Source organism: Hipposideros armiger, unplaced genomic scaffold, assembly GCF_001890085.2.
Source record: "Hipposideros armiger isolate ML-2016 unplaced genomic scaffold, ASM189008v1 scaffold_36, whole genome shotgun sequence".
NCBI classification, from domain to species: Eukaryota; Metazoa; Chordata; class Mammalia; order Chiroptera; family Hipposideridae; genus Hipposideros; species Hipposideros armiger.
The window spans coordinates 5,015,674-5,039,549 of NW_017731386.1; the positions used below are offsets into that span (position 1 = coordinate 5,015,674).

Consider the following 23,876-nt stretch of genomic DNA (forward strand, 5'->3'; position numbering starts at 1 on the left):
TGAATGCTCTGGCTGGAGCTCCCCAGCCTGTCACATGCGACAGCCTCCCCTCCCCGCAGCTGCTTAACAGAGAACAGACTGTGGAAATGTTTATCCCTGTCTGCCTCGCAGCTCCTCCACAGACACGATGGGTCACTTTGCTGGCACCAGCTGTCAGTCTATGCCCGAGAGACTTGCGACAGCTCCCACGATGCAGCAGAGACAGCAGTGGGATCTGACACGGGGGCGCCTCAGTGTGAACATGCCACACAGAGGTGTCTGGGCACACAGAGGCAGAACCTAAGTTCTTTTTCTCTCCCTCCCGCCCCCCCCAGAATTGAAAAACATTTTAATCCTACAGTGTGCTCTCTGAGGACTCTTTGCTAAGTTGAATCTGAGAATAATGGCAAGAGTGGCCACCATTTACTGAGCAGGAACATGATTATTTCACTTAATCTTTGTGGAAACCCTATGAGATGGGTACTGTTCTCTCCCCCAGGAAGGGAGCAAATGGCAAAGATTGAGTCCCTGGCCCAGCACACACAGTAAGCGGTAAGGAAGGATTTAAGCCAGAATGTTCAACTCATAGCCCACCCTGGAAACAGCGGTGCTCTGCCAAAGCCTGACAGGATATGTTCTAACCATCTTTCCCATCGATGGGAAATAGACCGACTTCTACTTCCATGGGGCAGAAATCTATTTGTGCTCCTTCACCTTTGGGTCACTGACAGATATTTCCCCCCATTTTTGCATGTAATATCAAACAACAAAGTTTTTTTTTTAATCCCTAAGATTCTAAAGATTTTCTACTGAGTATACCGAGAGCAGTGTGTCTAGGATTACAGGGACTAATATCTGAACTTCAAGGTGTCATAGATAGATAGATAGATAGATAGATAGATAGATAGATAGATAGATAGATAGATAGATAGATAGATAGATCTTGTGGTTGGGAGGTAATTGGCTCTATAGCTATTCAACATTGTCCATTTACAGAGAGACCTGTCGGTTGAGTTGAGAAAAATGTCAGATCCAGTCATGCCCCTTTGCATTTAAATGTAGGAAATTGTTTTAAGATGTCTAGTTCTTAGTGATCCGATGTTAGACTTTCTGTGGGGTTTTATTTTTGGTTTTGGTTTTTGGTCAATGTGAATTATTTAACCATCTGAGTTCTTTTTTTCTCATTTCCACCCTTCCATCTTTTTTTTTTTTTTAAAGATTTTTTATTGGGGAATTGGGGGAGGAAAACAGCGCTGGGGAATCAGGGGAAGGGGATCAGACAAGTTGCTGTCCTTTTGTTCTTCAGTCTAGTTGTGGAGGACATTGCTTCACTGGCCCATGTTGGTATTATCATTGCGCTCTTCCCAGGTGAGGCAGGGCAGTTGCCGGTCATTGGACAGCTGCTCACGGTGGCTCCTGGCAGCTCACACCGGCTGCCGGCCGCTCACACTGGCTGCCAGCCACACCCAGTAGCTTATGGAAGCCTACGCCGTCGCCAGTGACTCACAGCAGCCCAGCTCCAGGTCAAGCTGTTGTTCAGCATCTTAGCTGTAGAGAGCACAGTGTCACTGGCCCTCATGTGGGATCCGAACTGGGGCCCTGCTGCTCAGAGCTGGCGTCCCAAGCCAGCTCTTAACCAACATGCCACTCGGCCGGCCCATCTTTTTTAACACAAAATCCTGTCCATTAAAAGCAGAGGTTTCCCAAATTGACAGGCATTCTACAAAATAACTGACCAATACTTTTCAAAAGTGTCAAGGTCATGAAACATCCTCTCCAGATATGAGGAGACTAGAGAGTGCAATGTGGGATCCTGGGGAGGTCTGTGGAACAGAAAATGGGAAAACTGGTGGCATCTGAATCAAGCCTATAGCTCTGTTAATAGTATTATACCAGTGTTAGTGTCTTAGTTTTGATAAATTGTCCTACACTATGCAAGGCATGAACATTAGGAGAAGCTGGGTGAAGGACATAAAGCAACTCTCTGTGCGATTTTTGCAACTTTCTTGTTAAGTATAAATTCTTTCAAAATAAAAAGTTAAAATTATGAAACTTGGCACTGCAATAACAAGCCAAGTTTCTCAAATATGGCTGATTTAAATTTGACTTCTTAGACTCACCCCAGACACACAAAACAAAGGTCTCATGAGAGGCCCACATGCTGCATTTTAACCTCCCCAGGAGATTCGGATGACGGGTCAGGTTTGAGGTCCCTGACTTACATCACTGCCATCTGATTGAGGCTCAGGAAAAGGCAGGCTCTCAGGAAGGAAGACAGATCCTCAGATTCCTTTATTTACTGATTCCTCTTGAACTTTTACTCTGGGTCAAACGGGTGCCTGGCACATAGACAGACGTGGTGGAGAATACCCAAGCCAACCTCCTCTTTCTATGCTAGTGCTCAGCATGGGAGGGTGAATTGTTGGAAAAGGAAGCAACCAGAAAGCCATTCAGTGCAGTGGAACACTTTCAAACTCTTCCTGCATTACCTCTCTAACCCTGAGGCTTCTGCCTGAGTTTCCTGCCACATCAGAGTTTTGGCCTCTAGCCTGGCTCTGCTCTGGGGTACGGGGCTGCTCCGACCTCTGTGGGCTCAGAAGCAAGGCTTGTACATCCCTGTTTTGTTTTGGACCCCCTTTCAGGACCCTGATGATTTGGGGTCTGTTTTTACTTCTGACAGAACCTGCTCTGATTTGGGCCTCATTTCTCTCCCCAGTTCCCAGACAGAAATCATGCCCCTGCCTCACTGCTCCCCCTACACCTCCCCCCTTCCAAGTCCTTTTCTTGTGTCCACCCACCCCTGCCTCCAAAGCCCTCCCAATGCAGAGCAAAGGCTGCAAATGCCTTCCTCCCTTACCCATCTTCCTTTCCAAGGGAAAAGGTCTTGGAACCTACTATAGGCTTAAAGTATTCCCCAAAGAATTAGAGAGCCACTGTCAGCTCCATCCTGTTCGGTTCCCTTTACTTCTGCAGCCTGAGGGGACACTGATGGTGGCACTCCTCCCAACTGGCACAAGCCCTCGAGTCACCCTCTAAAATGAAGTGACTCTTGACCTAAGACTTTAGGTTCTCTCATGGACTTGTTCTATTTACTTTTCTGTCCTGTGTCCTATACACATAGGTGGGCACCCTCAGCTGTCTTTAAAGGAGGGATTGGTCTAGCTTTAACGAGCTCTCAGAATAATTAGGTGCTCAGTAAACAGTGATGATACTGTTGTTGAGAAGACAAAAGTTTGATCAAGAAACTTGAATTCTTTCCATTAACATCTTATTTTACTGTATTCTAAGAGCATTAGTTTCAAAGCCTCTGACCTACTGCCATTGTTAGCGTGCCCTATAAATATACATTTTATATAAATATAAATATGGTTCACAGGGAGTAAGAAAAACCTATTTAAATAAAATGCAGGGAAATTTTTTAATGGAATTAGTGGGAAAATGCCTGGGTATTTTCAAAAGTCACTTTGGAAAAGTAGAGAGACAACTGAACTAAGTTGTGTACTGCTTAGAACCAGGGCTGAATCTAATATTTTGTGAGGCATAAATCCTGTTTTCCCCAAAAACAGATTCAATAATTTTTCAGAGGCAATTGTTCTCTTTCTCCATGAAATTCTACTTAACAGATAGCATGGCTACATACCTCAATGTTCTGTAAGAGAAATAAAATTAGATGTTTAGTTATATCAAATCAACATAAAACATGCCACATGCCCTTTGAGAGGAATGTCAAAGCGTCATGAGAGGCACGTTGACGAGGAAGTCATGATATGAAGGGATGGGAGCCAGGACGTGAAATCGAATCAGAGCTCTGCATTCCTTTCCCAGCAGGCCCTGAAATCGAACCTCCGGCTCTGCCCACTTAGACACTGTTCTTGAAATGGTGACCAACCTTAGGATTCTAACTAGCTAACTGGTCAATTACTTGTAGGTCACATATAAGTGATCACATCGTTATAGAAATATAGCCCTGAGCCCAAAACTCCACAGTCATGTCACAGGTGGGGCCCAGATCCCCCTCAGAGGGAAAGGCAGCAGGAGAAGGGACATCTTGCCTCTCTCCACCTTGACAAGACCTGGGCTCCCCCAGGAAAGAGAAAAGGCAGACTATGAGTCCTTCATCCCCACACTGTTCCATGACCATCTGGGCTAGTGGCCACATGCAGGCAGCCAGCTGGGCAGAAACCCTCTTCCCAAGATGGGTGCGAGAGAGAAGAATACAGGGAAGCATTCAGAAGAATACAGGGAACACTCGTCACCGTGGCCCATCCTGCAGTCACATCCATAAGGATACCTCACATGCCAGTCGGCTTCAGGGCTGTCTAGGGAAGGCCAATATGCAGGGAGCCTAGGAGAACAAATAGCTCCCGGAAAAAATATCTGCCCCAATCTGATGAAAAGAAAAACCAAAATAAGGAAAAAACAAAACAAAAAACAAAGAGCTCGAAGAACTTTCTCCTTCGGTCTGATGCACCAGCCAAGGAGAGAGCCTTGGCTAGAATCTGGGGGAGCCCATGAGGTGCATCGGATCAACCATTTCACAGGCTAGAAATCAACCGGACAGTCCAAAACATTTTAATTAATGATATCCTGAGGGCACCAGTCGGAAAAGCAGCACAACTGAGCCATGAGAACCTGCAAACCAATAAAGATGCCCTTGGTGTGGCCCCATATTTCAGGCTTTCGCAGGACGTTTGGCTTGTGTAGTCCTGGCCACTAGCATCAAACATGAAAGCAAACATTTAATTATCTCAGAGGATTCTCCAGTGGCTTGAAGGTCATAAATTTCTAGATTATGGGATGGAATCTGTTTCCTGCAATAGCTGGACTATTATCGTCTTTAGCCAAATGAGTTATAGCCCAAATATGTTGGTTACTCATTAACCACTTGCCTCATCACCACCACTAAACAATCAAATCAAGTACAGCATTGTTTCAGGGTGAGGCCCAAAAGGGAAACTCCACATTGATTTTGTAATTTTTTTTGTTATTCCTTTAACCTCTTGTGAAAAGCTGGAGTTCATCACCCCTTTATAATAGAAACCAAAGTAACTTCCTCCATCTTAAATTTCTGTTGATGGTGCCATTACCAATAAATTAAACCTGTTACAGATAAACATTTACATACATGCAGTGCAGTATTTGTTGTAGTAACTGTATCACAGGATAAAATGTGTTTGGCTAAATAAAAAGAATATACGGCTGTTTTGCATAAGATTGGAATGGAAACGATACCAAAGGAAATTATTTTATGTCAACAACAAACAGGCAAAATATCTCTCTGGCCAGATGGAAGAAGAAAATTAATTATGAGTGTATTATTGTTCCCCCCAGTGACATTATGTGTCTCTCTAAGAATCTGGTTCTCTGTAGACCAGAGAGCAGGACCAATACTCATTGCCAACACAGATGTGTAACCTGTAGGAACAACACTTACCCTCCAGGGACTGGCCAGGCCACTGTCTCATGCAGTCTCTTTTTCTGAGGTCCCTGGCCCAACCCTGTCCACCTCTGTGAGGACACTCCCTGACCTGGCATCCTTGCTTTACCCATCTCCATTGGTCTGACCAACACCCCTCAGGCTGCCATGCTTTTCCCAGCTCCTCGCAGTGGTGATTCTCACACTGAGATTACCCATTGCAGCAAGACCAGAAGTGAGCTGGTACAAGGTTTCTGCCATTGGGTTACCAGTCTATTTCAATAACTAACTAATAGGAGGGCAAGCAATGTCAAATACTGAAGATAAACTACTTAAGACCTCCAAAAGCCTTTCTTAAGTTTCATTTAAAAAGCTACTTTAAGAAATTAATTTTTTATCATGAAAAATAGCAAGAGAAAAGTAGGCAAATGATATAGACAAAGCATACACAAAAGAAGAGATGAAAATGGCCAAGGGGTGCAACCTTCCTAATATGCAGGAAAGTCGGTTAAAACTACAAGAAAATTTTATTTCACCCCCTTCAGACAGGCAAAAAGGGAAGAGCTGCCTCGGCCTAGAGTAACTGAGATTCAGCTCGCAGCATGGAGAGAGCGTGGATTAGACCCACCTTTTGGAGAAGAGTTTGCCACTGAAGATGTGCAAACCTGAGGACCCTGTAATTCCACTCTTGGCCTCACACGCCAGTGCTGTTCCAACTATTGTGCACACGAGTCACCAGGGAATCTTGTTAAATGAAGATTCTGAATCAGTTGCCCTGGTATGGGCTCCATGAATATGCCTTTCTAACCAGCCTGTAGGAGATGCTCATATTGTCTGAGGACCAACTTTGAGTAGCAAGTCCTTAGCCAAGTTCTTATATGGGTACACTAAGAGACTGGCAAAGACTTCACAGCAGCACCAAGAAACAGAAAAATGTTGGGAAAAATAAAGTCCTTAGATATTGATGCTGGAGCCCAGAAACATATTCTTGAAGATGTAAAAAGCCAGTCCCCTCAATGATAGTTTTCCATTTAAAAAATGAAGGGCAAGTGGCAGGGGATGCACCCGATAGAGGGAGAGCCTGCCTCCTAATGCCACCAATTGCCTGAGGGACAGGGCAGGGCCTCAGAGGCTCTGAAGTAGTCAGCCTGGGTGCAGCCCAAGCACCTAGAATTTACAAAACTCTACAGAAGGTTCTAATGTGCAGCCATGGTTAAGGAACCATCTCCAGCCCAGAGAGTGGCCCCTCATGCTAGGTGAAGGGCAGAAACGCAGCCTCTAGCTGCATTCAAGGGCAATACTTGGCAGTGGGCACGCTTGTGCCAACCTCTGCAAACCAGAGACAATGTAAGGGCTTTTCAGGCCTTCCTGGGGACAACTGAGGGATGCCTGACCAGAAATGGCTAATACATTGGATAGGGGTGGTTGCAGCAACCCTCCTCCACAATGGCCAAAGCTGACGGTCAAACATGAAACCTTTTGTTGACGAGCACAGGTGGGCCCTCCCGGCACCACTGACAATTCACTGGAGCCTGCCTCTGAGTCTCTGCCCTTCCTGCGTCATACAAAACTGGAGGTCAGGTCCCTGTGGGGTGAGCTTCTCACAGCAGCTCACAGGCACTTACGAGATTTTCGGTTGGCTCGGGAGCGCTTCCTCTCCCGAGGCACCACTCGCTGACTGGGCACTTGGGTGGCCGACTTGACAATGCGGTCCATGATCTCATCAGCGGCATCATCCGTGACATTAGGCGAGTCATCAGTTCCCATAGTCCATGAACTAGTGGATCCTGGAGAATTAAACAACCAGAGAGTGCAGTGTACTCAGAAAGGACAACGCCAAACAAAATTCGCAGCACTGCTCCTCCAGCAGCAGAGTTCTATCAACCATGGATCAGAACAGAAAGCTTGAGCCTAACAGATCCAGGGTGCTCACCCATTCCCACTGCAGAGGCACCCCTGTGACCTGTGACCATTACCCTCTAGGCTCTGTGCTCCCACAAACCCTCACATGGGGCACTTTTGTCATACTACCTTATACCATGGCTGTGTTCTTGTCTCGCTGTCCTTTAACTTTCTATGCCTGGATGAGTTGCCCCACCCGCCAGGTCCAGTGATCATGGGAGGCCAGACCTCCCATGCCACATGCTGATGTACATCCAGTAATGTCCAGAGACACCTGTTAACTTAGCTCTCTATCCATGATTGTGAGTGCCTGGTGAATTTTAACTAACCCCAACTTCCCATTCAGTTCAGTAACAATCAGTGGATTTTGAATCATAGCTTATCTTTGGATTACCTAGCCTTTAAATATCATAACAAGATTATCTGTCCTCTACAACCTGCTAAGGGGGAGTTGACATAAATTCTCTTCAGTACATTCCTCTGCTCCCTCACTAAAAAAAATACATTTATTAATAACTACGCATTAAGACAGTCCAAGTCTGGCATAGAAGCATCTGCCTATAGATACGCAAGAAAAAAGTACTATGAAAACATGCATTCCCAAGTCATAGTAAATAGTTAGAAATTAATCCTATTTAATACATCAAGAACTACGCCTTTGTGATCGATCAACATCCTTGCAAAATCTGTAAGATGGGAAATATGCTTCTGTAAGAAGATGTACAATGTGATCAAAATTATGAATTTCCTCTACTTATACTCCTTTTCATAACAAATAGACAACTTCAAAAGCCTGTAGGTGAGTGTTCTCAAACTCTATGCCAAATGGAACACAGGTACCCTGAGACTAGCTAAGGTCCAGCTGCAGCTGAACAACAGCCAGATTTTCCCAAATCACAGGGGGAAAAAATGTTAATAAATATATATTTATAAAATTTGGGTTCTTCTCCCATACCAATTTTTAAAAGCTTTTGTGGTGTTGGGATATTGTGGAAATAGTTGGGAATAGCTGATCACAGTTCCGTAGATTGATTTTCATGCACATGTGTTTATGGCTGAAATTTTATGGCAAATATGTAGCATGCTATAATTTAGCCATAATTTCTTCTAGTAAGAGTCACATGACTGAATTATACACACAATACACTTCGCAAAGGGAGGACCATGATTCCAGGTACTCCATCCCTGCATGTATTTGAGACCTGTGGCTAGAGGACACTGATGTTTTCCAATGACAAGGTGTGTTTGTTGTTGTTGATGTCATTTAAATTTTTATTTTGGGAGCACACCAACAACAGTGACATAGTCAAAAGTAGTAAATTGTACTTTGTCTGCTTATACCCAAGGGAGCTTGATCTACTTGCTTCTATCAGAAGACAAGTTTTTTTTCAGCATCATAAAACCCTTTAAATATAAGTTCTTCTCAGATTATTTGAAATTGCTGCTGGTTTTTTCTGCATTCTCAGGGTGGTCCAGGTGTTCTAATTTGAGACAAAAGGTCTCACCGTGGCACAGCTTTCAGGCGGGGACTCTGCAGAGCCTCTGAATAACAGCCTCCTCGGTGGAACAATCAACGGTACAATTGTGTTTTCACCCAGCGATTTATTGTTTTCCCTTTTACCTATTGATTTATAATGCTGTCTCATTTTGAAATGTCAAACTACCCTTCCAAAAATACACTGAGCTCAATCAATTGTATTTGCTCATAGCATATTTTCAGAGCACCGGGCCAGAAATGAAGACATCATCTACCCTTCCTGCTGAGAATTATCGGTACTTCCCATCTTATACCTCCCTAGGGACCCACTTTCACCATAACGTGGCAGGAGATACTTAAAAGGAGCATCTTGCCACATGTCTGGAATTGTCAAATTCAGTTTTGTGATGAGGTCATTCCCTCGTGGCCCCATTCCCTCTCCCCTTGGTCACTGTCCTCACTGCCTGATTACTGTTTATGCCTATTCTTCCTGGTCATGTATGTTTCTCTTTCTGGAACTTTTGCACTCATCTGTAGTCATCAGGGGAATGCTGCCCATATCTTTTACAGACCCCAAGGGCCACTGGGCTTACCACAGTCTCCCAAGTATTAACAAGATATTTATATATACAGAGATGTGGTGGAGGAGATAAAGCATTATAGCACCATGTTACTTTATTTTGACTTCAGTTTTCAAAATACGCAATTTGAAAGAAAGCATTGATTTTTCCTTAATAATATAACCTAAAGAAGTTGTCTAAGAAGAAAATAACAATATGAAAATATATATTATATTGTTTTAATGTAATAACATCAGGATGCATTTGCTGGAGGTGCTTACTCTAGCTTGTCTTGGTTTCTTCAGAACTTCAAGAATGCAGGACACTTCCTCCAGCCTTTCTGGCCCAGCCTCCTCTCCCCATGCTGCCTAGGGCTTAGTAAAAGTCTCCTGCAGAAAACTGTCTACCTTTGGAGCTCCTCTAGATCCCATTCTCTTATGGCGGCTCACATGGCTATAAGAAGTTCTGCTGGCTTCTTCTTACTGTTAGAGTTGCTCTGCCCAGGGCAAGTCCAATGCTCAGCCTGTGCCCAGATGCGGCAAATGCTCCTACAGAGGCACTCTCACTCACCTAGAATTCTAGTCTATGTAGTCCTCTTTCCTTTCACAGTTCTCTGATATCTCTTAAAAGAAAGCTTTTGTCATTCTTTTTTTAAATTATTTGTAGTTGTAACAGGGGTGGTAGCTTGCCACTCCCTACTACATACCCCCTGGAAACAGCAGCCTGAGCGTGCAGAGAAGCTGAACAGCTTTTCTGCAACATGTCAGGAGATGTTGAAAAGGAACAGCTTTCTATACATCCAGGATTGTCAAACTCAGTTTTGTGATGAGGTCATGACCTCGTGACCTCATTCTGAAAATGAACCCATACTGTACAAACCCATCAACATGGTTTTATATTTCTCCTTTCCAGTCAAAATCACCTGTCTGTTTTCTCTTTTAAAATTAGCCACAACCTGTTATGTTCCAGTAGAGATGCTGGACTCCGTCTCCCAAGATGGCTTTCATCACACCACCCTTGCATTCCGTAAGGTACAGGGCTCAAGGCTCCTGGTGGCTGGGTCACCACAATGCAGGCATTAGTGCTCTCCTTGGTCTTCCTGGTGGTCTCGTTTAGCCTAGCACACAGATCCTGTAAGAGCTGCCGGGCACAGAGAGACCTGTGCCTGGGATGTCTTAGGCCTTTTTGGACACCACAGGGTACAAGTGATTCCGTTCCTCACACCCTGTAACACTGCAAAGCTGTTGTATTTTATTCTTATCCTTGTTTTATGCTTTGTCTAGAGACTGACAGTCTCTACTGCTCAACATTTAATGATACTATTTTCTTCACCTTCTGACCTTCCCCACTTTCTTCTCTGATATTCTTGTTTACATACTTTCTCTCCTGTCACTTCTCCACTTTGCTGAGAAATTGAGGCCTTTTATAGATAGAAAATACTTTCTAATTGTCATATGTGTCTCAGATGGGGTGAAGGTGGAGGGAGGCAGAGTGTCTTCTGGTATATTCCTAGCTGCATACAAAGTAAAAGCCCTGTTAAAGGGTCAAGACCAAAGTCTAGAGAGAGAGAGCAGCCTGCGAGGCTGGGAGTGCAGAGGGGGTGGGTTCTGGAGGTGAAGGGGGCCTGGACAGGCATAGAAGAAGGGGACAGCATGAGCAAGCACGGGGGCTCAGAGAGTCACAGGGTATGCCCACAATATAGGGATAATAAATGAGACCCAAATTTGGAAACAGGATACATCAGACCACAGGGGACCTCAAATGACAGCATGGACAGCATGGGCGTATCCTGTAGGCAGTGAGGAAACTTCAGAAGGTCAATGTGGTGCCAGACTAGACTAGGGAGACACCATTCAACATTCTCAGATGAAAAATGCATCTTAACTCTTAATTAAAATAAAAAACAATCCCTTCCAAGTTATGAAACAAATCTGGACCCTCTTATCTCTCTTTACCATCTTGAAGTTTTAGTTTCCTGTCTGCATTTAAGGATTTAAAAAGACAAAGTGGGGAGAGGAGGTGGGCCCGTAATGTTTTAATCCAAGATATGGTAACCTTTTTCTCTACAAAACTTGAGGCTCTATGGTCCCTGCAGTCTCTGTCACAACCACACAACTCTGCCATTGCAGTGCAAAAGCACCACAGACAGTACACAACGAAAAAATATGTCTGTGTTCCAACTAGACCTTAGGTACAAAAATACGTGGCTGGCTGAATTTGACCTGGGGGTGTAGTTTGCCAACTCCTGCAATACCCCATGAGAATTCACTCACAATAATAATTTCTCTTGTGTGAATTAAGTTATACTTTTGCTAGTTCCTGAGATGAAGCTATGGAAGATGGGTCACAAAGGTGTGAGTAAAGGGAAGCATGTGATTATGTCAGCACTGGAGCCCTGGGGAGTTGACAGCCCTTAGCAGCCACTGTACCGGTAAGCTATACCCTCTGATAGGGACCTCACCCCATGGGTGGCTAACTGGGAAGACTCGCCCTGCCCACCCCAGAGTTACCTCGGCTCGCTCGGCTGCGTGTGCGAACACCCAGCACCGGGGTAGTGTCCTCGACGATGGGGCATGAGGTTTTCAGCACAGCCTTCATGTTCTCGTGCTCAGCGGCGTCCTCAGCATAGCTCAGGCCCTGTAGTTGGCTCAGCGGTGCCGGAGAACTGCCAGAGAACTTGCCGGACTGCAAGACCAAAAAGGGGGTGGGGGAGAGGGGAGGGCATGAGGTGACTCCCCAAAAGCCAACTCAAGCTTGTAAATGTTTGGTTGAGGAAAACTGTTTATTTTCCATCTGCCTCTTAGTCTTTTTGGTTTGTGTGCACTCTGCAGACGCGTTCATTATGGCAGTCACTGAGGTTGTGGATGAAATAAGGACAAAACATCTGTGTATACAGGAAGTTCTCTTATCAGAAAGAAAAGCTCTGATTCCAGAAGGACCTCACCCACCCTTCCACTGTAGGGGGTCTCTTGGCTCACTGCAGATTCCCTCCCTGGGGGCCTGCTAGGGGAGGCTGACATCAGCCCTGGGAAGCACTCAGAAAGTGAATCTATTTCTAACACCAAAACCTTGATATGAGAATTGAAATATGCCCTGTTAATCAAATGTATTGAGCTTTATTATTATTTTTTTTAACTGAGCACCTGAAAGCAGTTGAAATTTTCTTATATATCAATTACAATGGTAAAATTTGTAAAGGGGCACCCAGTCATAAAATCATACAATGTTAAGAGTTGAGAAGAATTTTTCCAAATCCAGACCCATCTCACTTCACAGAGATGGAAACTGAGGCCTTCCGAGGTTAGGCAACTTGCCAAAGGCCCCAAGGGGGGTTGTTTCAGGGACCAGATCAGAACGTGACTCAGAAATTCATGCTGAAACTGACTTTGGCAACACTCACTACTTCTGGTTGTGTCAAAAATTTAGTTGTTTTAACAAGCATTACAAGCACATGATATTCTCTACTTCCAGCTGAACAAAGATTCAAGACATAGAAGTTTTACAAGAAGTATGCAAGAACATCGGGCCATATGCACACAGTGCCCACATCTGGATGAAAAATAAAACGTCTATTAGATTCACATTTGCAAAGAGGAGCTCCATAGATTCTGGGCTTCCTCTTTTCATCCAGTGTCTTAGCAGTGGCAACAGGAAGTCCAGGACACATCTGTGGCTGGTCCATCTGTACTGCTCCCTCCTCATGTGCCAGGGCCGATCATCTCCGAGTCGGATTCCGGCTCTGGCATCCGCCCCAGAACCAGGAGGAAGGACGCCTGCCATCCCACCCCTCACACACTGATCCCACCAGATCCAGTGGATGCCAACCGAGGAAATGAGCACAAGTCTGAGGCTGCCCACAGCTGGCGACCATGTCTCTGGCTTCAGCCACTGCCCCACTTCCTCTTTGGTTTTAGGGCTCTTGATGTGGTTATTCTAGAATCCAGTTCTCTTATACTTGTGTTGCCAAAAGTCTCAGACAAGTCCTGGAGGGAAAATTCTCTGTCCACTTTTCTAGCAATAGGGAGAGAGCCGCTGAACCTGCCACTCCGGACAGGGCCTGGGACTCAGGGACAGCTCGGAAAATGCAGCTCACCCTTCTGTCCCTGGCACACACACAGCATGACCAGAATCCACGTTAAGGATGTGAGTGATCACACAGAAGCCAACCAGAAAAACCCATGCATGGTTTAAAGTCCTGAATGGTGCTGACACTTCATGCTGCTTATGTTAGGTTAGACTCTACAGCACGCCTGGGAGGGTCAAACATGGCATTCTTCATGTTTATAAAGAGTCGTACCTCCACGTCATCCTCTTCATCAGTCTACTCAAGAGAACAGGACAGGATGAAAAAGACAGAAGGGCTTCTTAGAAGGCACAGAAGTCAGCAAAATGAGGTCATCTCCATGTCACATCAAATTCCAAATAAAGAAATTGGTCCCCACAACCAAGGTACACCCTCTTGATTTGGAAGCTGCCAGGCCCTGCCTGCATAGCCTTCTTTCTTTCTTGCCTTCCCTGAATGAGCCCCAAGATCATTCCTGACCAAAGTCAGAAGGGATGTGTGGGGCTCTAGGCCAGTCTCCTGAGGCTGCCCATAAGGTTGATAGCCGGCTTGCCTGGTTCCCTGACCACTCGAAACCTCACTCCCAGCTCTGGGCCCTGCCACTCAGCTGGCCACATCCTATGGAGCTCACCACCACCTGTGTGCCATCAGGGCCTCAGTAAGTGGACTGGCCTCCATCTGCTTGGCTCTGCCTGTCGGCTGCCGTCTCCCCTCTCATCCCAAGTTCTAGACCCTTCCCTGTCCAGGCTGCTGGGTCTGGGCCTCCGACAATCCTTCCACACATAGGCCAGACAGGACAGGAGGAACAACTGCCCAAGCAGAATGTGTCGTATAACTCTCTCCTCAGAAACACGAAATTGAATTCATTTTACAATCTTACCTGTCCCTCATGGAGGCTGTCTGAACTGACGTGCTATATACTTTTAATTCTCACCAGATTAGCTTCCTTAAATAACTTCAAATAAAATACACCTTTTCCAAAAATAAATTGGGGGTGAACGTTGTGTAAATCTCTTGATTTTAAATTCAACACACCCTCAATTTAACTTGTGTTTGTTTCCACCGAGGTTGCAAAGCTCCAGCAAATCAGGCACAAGGTGTCTGAGAATTAAGTAAACTTGAAGAAGCTGAAATGACAAAATGCTTCCAGTTCATCCCGTTCCACATTGCCCCTGGCCAAATGGCATCACGACAAGAGATGACAGACCTGCTGTACTTTTTTTCTTTCTTTTTAAATCTTAGAGCTTATTTACTTAACCAGGATGTTTGGCATTTTTTCAGCAATTAGCACATATGCAAGATGCCAATATACAAAATCTATATCCTTCTTGATATCCCCCCAAAGTAACTAGCATTCCCTTTTCACAGAAGAGGAAGCCGGGGTTGAGCGAGGGCAAGGGCCTCACCCAGGATTACCACTGCCCCCCTCATGTGGGAGTCCTGGGGTGGAAAGCCTGAGTTCTCATAGCCCATCTGGAGTATAGTGACAGCAGACAGGGCCACAGCTGCCTTGCGGTGCCTTGCTTATATCATCATTTTGTTGAGAAATAGTTTGGGACACCAGGATGAGGAAATGCTTAGTTTCTCACTGATCTTCCCGTGGGGGGGGACTCCTGGACTTTAAGAAAGGAAGACTTTTGCATCTTCAGAAACAGAGAAAGAAGTAGAGAGACAGACACACAAGAGCAGATGTGGGTCTGACTACAAATATAGGGTCTTTCGATTTAACCCAGACTTCTCTGTGCCTCAAAAAATGATGGTTTTCCTAAAATCATCTCTATTTAATTGCTATACCACTTCCATCTTCATCTATATTAAAAGCGACTTTCTACACAGCTTCCTCTAAAAATTGCATACAGCTCTGATGCTCTGGGGCTTTGTGATTCTCAGTCTAGTGCCTGGTTTTGTTTTCAGTGTTTTAAGTTGTGGATATGCTGTTTCCTAACCAGGTTGTGATATCCCTAGGGAATAAACTTGTCTTTTATTGCACCCCCATCTTCCTTAGTGACCCGTGCCTTGCTGGGCACACAGTAGGCGCTTAATTGAAATGGGTGAACTCGAAGCCATCCTTTGCCTTAATTGACAATATCCTAATTTTCCAGCAGATGGCAATCTTTCTACACGAATGATGCCACTTTTTGTGGGACTGTCGAGGATGAACCCTGAAAAAACCTGTACTGTGCAGATTTTAATGGGAATTTAAATATTTTTTTAGTCAAACTCCAGAAAACTTTACCCCTGTGTATAAAAAAGAGACCTGAATGTTTTCAAGAAGGATCGAAGTTAAAAATTAGTGGGATCTCTTAAAAAAAAATCTCAAGAATTTATCTAGAAATGTTGATGTGTTTTCATAATTGTAAGCATAATGGGCTTGTATTTTTCACCCTCTAATGTGTCTCATTTCCACAAAAATAAGCAGTCCCTTTTTAAAACTTTTAAAAGTAATACTTTGGAATGAAATGTGGACCCTAGTCTGCCCAAGTGGATTTAGTTTGCTTCCTGAGTTGCTGTCCTCCAGGAGGATAAAGATCCTATTGAACCCAGATTTCAGGAGAGGAGACGAAAGACTCTCAGCTGATGGCAGTGCAGTCAGAACAGCCAGGGTGTTGTAGAAAGCACTCTTGCAAAAAAGTGATCTGAGCACTCTAAGGGTCCAGAAAATTAAAAAACAAACAAAAAACAAACAAGGGGTCTGGGTGGGGGTGGATGGTGAGAAGACTATTTCTTAGTTCTGCTCAGAACTGCCTTAAAATTATAGCAAAATTTCTAAGATAATGCATTCGGGTCTCCATGGGAAGGTTAGACCCCTCAAGAATGTGGACAGTTGTCATGTGCGCTCTGTTTCTCCTACAACATGAACCCCCACCTGGGCACAGAAGGCAGTCTCCATGAGGTCTTCTTAATTGATTTTATTCCTCCCCAGAGAAATGTGCATGACTTGAGTTCAGCTGAGGCTTGCAACCCTCAGGGTGACGGCACTCCCTATGGCTTAATCTTTTATGTATTCCATTCCCTGTATCACTGAAAGCCAAGATGCTTCTCAAATATATATATATATATATACATGTATGTGTATATATATGTATATATATATATATACCGTATTTGCCGGCATATAAGACGACTGGGCGTATAAGACGACCCCTAACATTTCCACTCAAAATACAGAGTTTGTTATATACTCGCCGTATAAGACTACCCCCTCTTCCGCACACCTTCCACACACCAAATAAAAGGTAAAACAATATCAGATTTGATTTGGCCCACTGAAGTGCAAACAAGCGTATTGTATTTCGTGTCACCACATAACCGTTTTGGCGATGTTGAGCCACCATGTCTGCTACATGTTTTTCGAGTTCTGGCCAGTATGGGGTGCCTCTTCTTAATGCACACTTACCCCTTGGCATACTCTTTAATGCTTTCTCATTTGATTTCCAGTCCCGAACCATCTTTTCTGTTACTCCATATTGTCTTGCAGCAGCACAATTATTATTTTCCTTAGCAAAGTTTATAACTTTCAGTTTAAAATTTGCATCATACTTCTTTCTTTTGGTTGGTGCCATGATAGGGATGATAGGGGTTTGACTGGTCGACATTTTCTATGCTGTACTGTACAATGGTGCAGTATTGTGGTTGGCTGTTGGCTGTATACAAAGCCTGATTTGATTGGTCCCTGCTCCCTGTTTGCCCGCCCTGTCACTATAGCAGTCTGGTCCACCCTTGCATCAGCATCTCCCTGGGACCTCACTAGTGCGCAAGTGCGAGCTCTTCAACATTCTAACAGGCACCATGATAGCGCAAAATCGCGAATCTTCAATGCATATGTAAAGAAATATACGGTAACCCGAATTTACCACACTCGCAAAATCGCAAACAGCCGAGCATACACCCAGCAGCGCTGCTGATGCCTGAACGGTATGTGGAATGAAGTGGGCGGGCATCGGGAGGCCACTATGGCACGGGGCAAGCACTATGGGCAGTCTATCTGAAGTGTACCTGGCGTATAAGACGACCCCCCACTTGGAGGCATATTTTTCAGGGCCAAAAAATCGCCTTATACGCCAGCAAATACGGTATACACACACACACACACACACACACACACACAGATGGGGTAAATTTCATAAAGACCCACCAAAAAGAGGTACCTGCCTTGTGTGTCATGTCTCTTCCATCTTCACATATCCCTTTCCGCTCCACCTTATGAAGCATCTCCCATCTGAATACCCACTGCACCCATGGCCCAGTGGGCTCAGAACTGAGATGAGGGGGGAAGGGGAAGAGCCCAAAAGTGGGAGAGGCATGTAAGTATGCAAGGACTCCCAAGGGGAACTCCTGCTGGATTCACTGTCCTCTGGGATCTCTTCCCACCCTGATATTCTCTGACTCAAGGGACTACCAAGAGCCTGTCAGATTACATCTTTGAGCAACCGTATCAATTATTTCTCTATTCAGATGCCTGGAAGGGGTGGTTCATGTGTCAACTGATTGGTTATATAGCACCTTCATGATGACGGAAATTCTGAATCAATTCCTAAATCAGTACATTTGCTTTCCTGAGTGGCATTATCCTTCATATTTCTTTTTTCTTTTTCTCCAATTGTACTCACATCACAGAGGTTGAAAATGGAATCAAGCATTTAATGTCATCAGCATCATACAACACACCCACATGGGTCACAAGTTCCTCCACCAGTCACACATTCTTAACTTACACGTCCTAGTTCCTCATTTGTTATACAGCAGATTGTCACAGAAATGGTGGAGGAGCAGTTTAAGAGCACTTTTTAAAAGAGGGATTTTTCCCCCCCACATTAAAAAAGAAAAGGAAAAAAACCACAGCTCCCAAATTGTGGGAGGTTTTACGGTTGGTTGCACTTTCAGAATGACATAAAGAGGCTGATTTCATGAAACTCACATCAGTGATCATCTTCCCTCTGGTCTTATTTCTCTCTCTGTGATTGGCCCGCTTCTGTTTCTGCTGCAAAACCCTTTCCCTGGTGGTGCGATACTCCAATGCAAATTCACTGATGATCCTGCAGAACTTGTTTATGTTCACTTCCCGGATTGCATAAGGTGGATGCCCCATAAAGAGCAAAAAGGAATGGAACCTGCAAGGAAAAAAACCAGAAAAACAATAGTGCCAATGGCTTCGGTTTAAAGGAACACATAAATCAATTGTCTCCAAACTTCCAGTAAGAAACAAATCGGCTGAAAACATTGTTCTTCATTGCTGGGGCTTTGAGATTGAAGAGTTTTCTCAAGTGAAAATGCTTTCAGAAGTCAAGTTCAAACTCACTTTCTCTATGAGAGAGGATATGGCTAGGTGGCAGGATTTCAGAAAATTAATTATGTTTTCCTTTTGGCTTATCTGTGTTAATGTGTTTTTTTTTAAAAAAAAACACGAATATGCAAAACTTTTGTAGAAAATGATAAAGTACTATTTTAAGGAAAACATTGCACAGCTTCTAGATTATATAAAAATTGCATAAAGAATAAAGAAATGCTGCTTATAAATTTCTTGGGAAACTGCTCTAATGAATTCTTGGAATAGACGTGAATATATTAAGAATAACCTGTCAATTGATGGTTTATAAAAAAGATGCCTATAATGTTTTCTCTGAGTAAATATTTTGAAATACTTTCTTGCAATATTACATACAATCTTAATTTAATTAGGACACATTAAACTAGCAGCATAAAATAAATTTATTTCAGCTATTTAATTTGTAAATGAAAATTTTTGGATTCTATTACAAATTTTTTTAAAAGAAATGAGCAAGCAAATGCCCAATTTTTAGTTATTAGGAAATGAAAAAGAAGATATTTGGAAACAGAGGAAAATTTTTATGTAGAACAAACAGTATTATATAAATGATAACACTACTGGCAGACAAAACTTTTGTCTTTGATCACTCTAATATGTACAGTTTAAAGAGGGAATTTTTTTTTCAACTGAGGGACACTGGCTTATTTTTCTGTGAAGAACAATAAAGTAAAGCATACAACATGTATTTAAAGTAAAAGGGGCTAAAAAAATGCTGTTTAAAACCAAAAAATGCTAGCTAAAACTATAAAAACCTTAGAAGAAAATATAAATTTTCATGATTTTGGATTAGGAAATGATTTGTTAGATATGATACCAAAGGCATAAATACCCAAAGAAAAAAACAGATAAACTGAACTTCATCACAATTAAAAAACTTTTGTGCTTCAAAGGACACTATCAAGAGTGCAAAAGACAACCCACAGAATGGGAGAAAATATTTGCAAATCATGTCTGACAAGAAGTTTGTATCCAACATATATAAAGAAACCTTACAACTCACACTAAAAAGACAAATAAAAAATGGACAAAGGATTTGAAGAGACATTTCTCAAAAAAGATATGCAAATAACCGACAAGTATATGAAAAGATGCTCAACACCATTAGTTATTAGGGGAGTGCAGATCAAAACCCCAATGAGCTGTAACTTAGCACTCGCTAGGATGGTTATAACTAAAGAGACAGACAATAACAAGTATTGGTGAGGATGTGGAGTAATAGGAACCCTCAGTACAATAGTGGTGAGAACATAAATTGGTTCAGCTGTTGTGGAAAAGTCTCACAGGTCCTAAAAACTAAAATACAGTTACTATATGACCTAGTAATTTAATTCCTATGCATATACCCAAAAGAAATGAATATACGTGTCCCCATAAAACCTTCTACACAAACGTTTATAGCAGCATTAATCACAATAGCCAAAACTGGAAACAACCCAAATGTCCATCAACAGATGGATAAATATGTGGTATATCCACATAAGGTCCCCACATAACTGGCCCACTACCTCTCTGACCTCAACTCCTATGACCATCTTGGACTCCTCGTGATTCCTTGAACAAGCCCACCTTTAGGGCTTCAGGCCACATGTGAGGTGTGTAGGGGACCCTGGGTGGGGGAAACACAGCTGAGCTGAGAACCTGCAGGGACTGAGGGGACACGGGGAGGCCACTTGCTGGGAGGGCTATAAGCCCTGACAAGGCAGCCAGTACCAGCTGTTCCCTATGCCCAGAACATTTCTGCCACAGACTGCAGCATGGGTGGCTCTCTGTCATCCTACAGGTCTCTGCCCAAATGTCACATCAGAGAAGCCTTCCCTAACCACCCAACATAAAACAGCACCTTCTTGTCACTCCCAGTCCCATTTATACTTATAATTTTTCTTCCTGGCTCTTATAACCACCTGACGTTATATATTGGAGATAAGATACGATGTGATGTAATATGATGTGATGTGATAGAATATGATATATGATACGTTAGGAGAGGATAGTGTAACATATTGCATATATTGCCACTTATCACTACTCAAGATCTTTGTGCAAGAAGAATCAAAGGGAGAATCAACTAGTCCACAGCTAGGTCCTCTTTTTATACATAAGTACAGCCCAAGAGTTCTTATCCTTCACTTTCTAGAATACTGGAGATCCAAACTTAACATGAGTGGGAAATAGAATTCAAGCATATATTTTGCAAGCAGGGGAGTAACAACAAGCAAGTAAAATGAACGTGAAAAAAGATTCAGATGTACATTTGAAAGGGAAGACACTATGGCATTCCTGCAGAAGAATAAAAGGGGTATGACTTTAAGGGGGGAAATATTTCAAAGATTTTTGTTAGCTGAGTTTGTCACTTTCAGAACATGTGACATGGAGGTCTTATGGTTATGGAGTGCTGGTTCCCCTCATCAGGATCCTGAGGCAAAAGCCAAGCGACTTTCGTTGATCTGTTCCATCATCTGCCCTTTTTCTCACGTGAGTCACTGAGTGGGGTGTCTCGCCCAGGAGGGGGAGGTGTGGATTTTGGGGTGCTGGGAAGCCAGTGTGGGAGTTCACTTGTCATCTGCCTATCTCTCCCCCTGTAATGCTGTAGTTCCCTGTGCCTCCCAGGATGGCTTCCTCCCGCCTCTTACCTGGTCCCCTCTCTCCAGTGCCTGCCACAGTGTACTGCAGCCTAATGGATCTGTGGGCGTGAGTGGGTCTGCACATCCACAGCGTGGGATTAGGCTGCTAGTGCAGCGATGTGAAAGGAAAGGTTAACATGCAGATTCAGAACAAGATTTTCTTAGCCAGGCAACAGTTTTGAAAGTCCGGTTTTTGCCGAAAGAGGATTGTCTAAGTTCTTTTATCTGCTCCTTTATCAAGAGGGGACCCACTGGAGTAACCCTATCAGGCAAGAAAGGGAGGTGGAACGCCTGCCCTTGAGGTCTGTGACTGAAGGAAGGAGAGAGGTGGGTGGCCAGATGTGTGTCCTCATCTCCTCTCCCCAAGGAGGCCCTGGAAAGGGGAGAGGTTTGCTGAGAGTCTAAGCGCATGCTGAGGGTAAGAGGACCCCTCTCCCATCAGGAAGGACAGAGTGGCTCCAGGTCAAAATGGAGCACTCCTGGCACAGTGCAAAGGGCAGCCCAGTGAGGTATGGAAGCAAGGGAGCCTGGTTGGACTTGCCAGCTCCTGTGGGATCCTACGTGGTGTACAAGGCGCTCTGGGGAACATGGAGGGTGCTGAACGGGGAGCTGCAGGATCTGGGGGGATGGGTGGAGCAGAGGGCAAGACCTGATGGCTTGTCCCTTCAGCTGCCAATCAGGTAGGAGGTACCAGCAGAGGCCGGGTGGAACTAGTCCTGGCCTTTCCACATGGGAGGGTAGTGAGGCTCCCCATGGCTCCATCCATCTGAGAACCTGTCGCCTTCCTCACCAGGGAGGTAGAGAAATCACTGCTGTTCCTTGAAGCCAATTCTGAGAGGAGTAGCCGGGAGGAGTGGAATTCTTGGAGACCAGACATTCAGGAGACTGACTGTTTAGCTGTTTACATGATTGGCGAGATTAGCCAACTGCTACCCAGCCAGGCAGTAGGCTGTTAAGGAGGTGCAGTGAATAGTGAAATAAAGAAAAGCACATCTGAGCGCCATGAGAATAAAGCTGCAGATTTGCTACCTCTGGAGGGTTGAGTTAATCCCCGGGACACAGGCATCTTTACACTCTGAGAGCCTCAAAGCTGCATCTGTGTAACAACTGCTTCTTTAAAACAGCGCCGTTAAATAAATCCCTAATTACACAGATAAAAATATAACTTAGAGTCGCATGTGAGGAAGGGAGATGAAGGTCTAGCTTTCAGCTTTATGACCAGAAATCTTATATTTAGGCTGATCTGCATGCCCAGGATGATTCCACCTGTGACCCACACTCTGGCCCTAAATTAGGGAGCTACTCCTTTCTGGGTCTGGTTCCCAATATACAAAGGGACTATGTTAGACCCCAGCAGTTGTAACCTGTCCTGGGAATGCTGGTGGAGCGATGCGGGGGGCTGGGGGGCGGGAGTTAGGAAGAGAAGAAGCACAGCCATCAGTGTTCTGAGTCCCCCATCTCTATTTCAACAAGATGCTACTGCTTGAATCAGCTCTACATATGGGGCTCCTGCTAACAACGTCACTTGTGTCACTTGTACCCAGGGTCCTATGATTTCGATGCTGTGGCTTGGACACCACCTGGACCCCCACCTTCAGCCATGACCCTTTTACCTCCCACCATTACTACAACTAATTCCTGGCTCATGCTGGCCATCCCCAGTGGTGTGGCCAGTGGTGAGTAAACAGGGTCCAGTGCACGCAAGAGCAGCCATCATCTGGGTGACCAGCTTACCAGAGAAAACAGGACAATCAGAGCAAACACTGTATGCATTATATGTATTTTACACACACACACACACACACACACACACACACACACACAGCTTAAGAAATAGATGTATCATTGAGTTTTTATCTGTCTGGGACAAAATAATTAATGCGACCAGGCATAACAGCTTTATAAGACCTTCATAACATAGCTCCAATTTCATGACATTCCAAATGAAAACTATTTGTTTATTGGAGTGATTTTAAGTGGGAAATCACTTGTATCATACAACGCATGGAGGGCCAAAGCAGCTGACATTCCCTGCTTCCCATTTATAACCATGTTAAAAGCACAGTGGACTTTGATTTCAGTGAGAAATCTGACAAAATCTCTGATAAGATCTTCCCACCCGGAGGGTGCCTGTGAGGTCTAGATGGAGTGCAGTGAGGGGATTTAGAGCTGAACAACTAAATTCCAGAAGTACGAGTAATGGATAGTCATCAACCTGGAGGGAAGAGTCTGTTCCTATTCCTGTTGTTGGCATTTAAAGACTATGGCGTCCCCAACCCATCCCACCCCTGGACAGTCTGGATCAAGACCCAGGAAGAATGATTACCAAAGCAGCTAATGACACAAGCTGGGAGAGACAAGATAATTAGGTTTTAAAAAATAGTCATGGGGGGCCGGCCGAGTGGCGCGATGCTTAAGAACTGGCTTGGGACAGCAGAGGGCCCTGGTTCGGATCCCACATGAGGGCCAGTGACACTGCCCTCTACAGCTAAGATGCTGAACAACAGCTCAACCTGGAGCTGGGCTGCC

The 23,876-nt window shown here is 44.3% G+C and overlaps 1 protein-coding gene across 14 annotated transcripts in view; it reads right to left on the reverse strand.

Annotated features, from left to right (window-relative positions):
• Nucleotides 1–23,876, reverse strand: part of FHOD3 (formin homology 2 domain containing 3) — a 456,454-nt gene that overhangs the window by 3,783 nt on the left and 428,795 nt on the right. For 9 of the 14 annotated variants that reach the window (XM_019637921.1, XM_019637916.1, XM_019637917.1 and 6 more), the window contains 4 exons: nucleotides 18,316–18,508; nucleotides 13,632–13,655; nucleotides 11,845–12,019; nucleotides 7,021–7,182 (listed from right to left, as the gene is read on the reverse strand). In XM_019637921.1, coding sequence (XP_019493466.1) covers nucleotides 7,021–7,182; nucleotides 11,845–12,019; nucleotides 13,632–13,655; nucleotides 18,316–18,508 — 554 coding nt within the window. The remainder of the gene's footprint in view (nucleotides 1–7,020; nucleotides 7,183–11,844; nucleotides 12,020–13,631; nucleotides 13,656–18,315; nucleotides 18,509–23,876) is intronic. The other 5 variants (XM_019637927.1, XM_019637915.1, XM_019637928.1 and 2 more) reach the window with 1 other exon arrangement.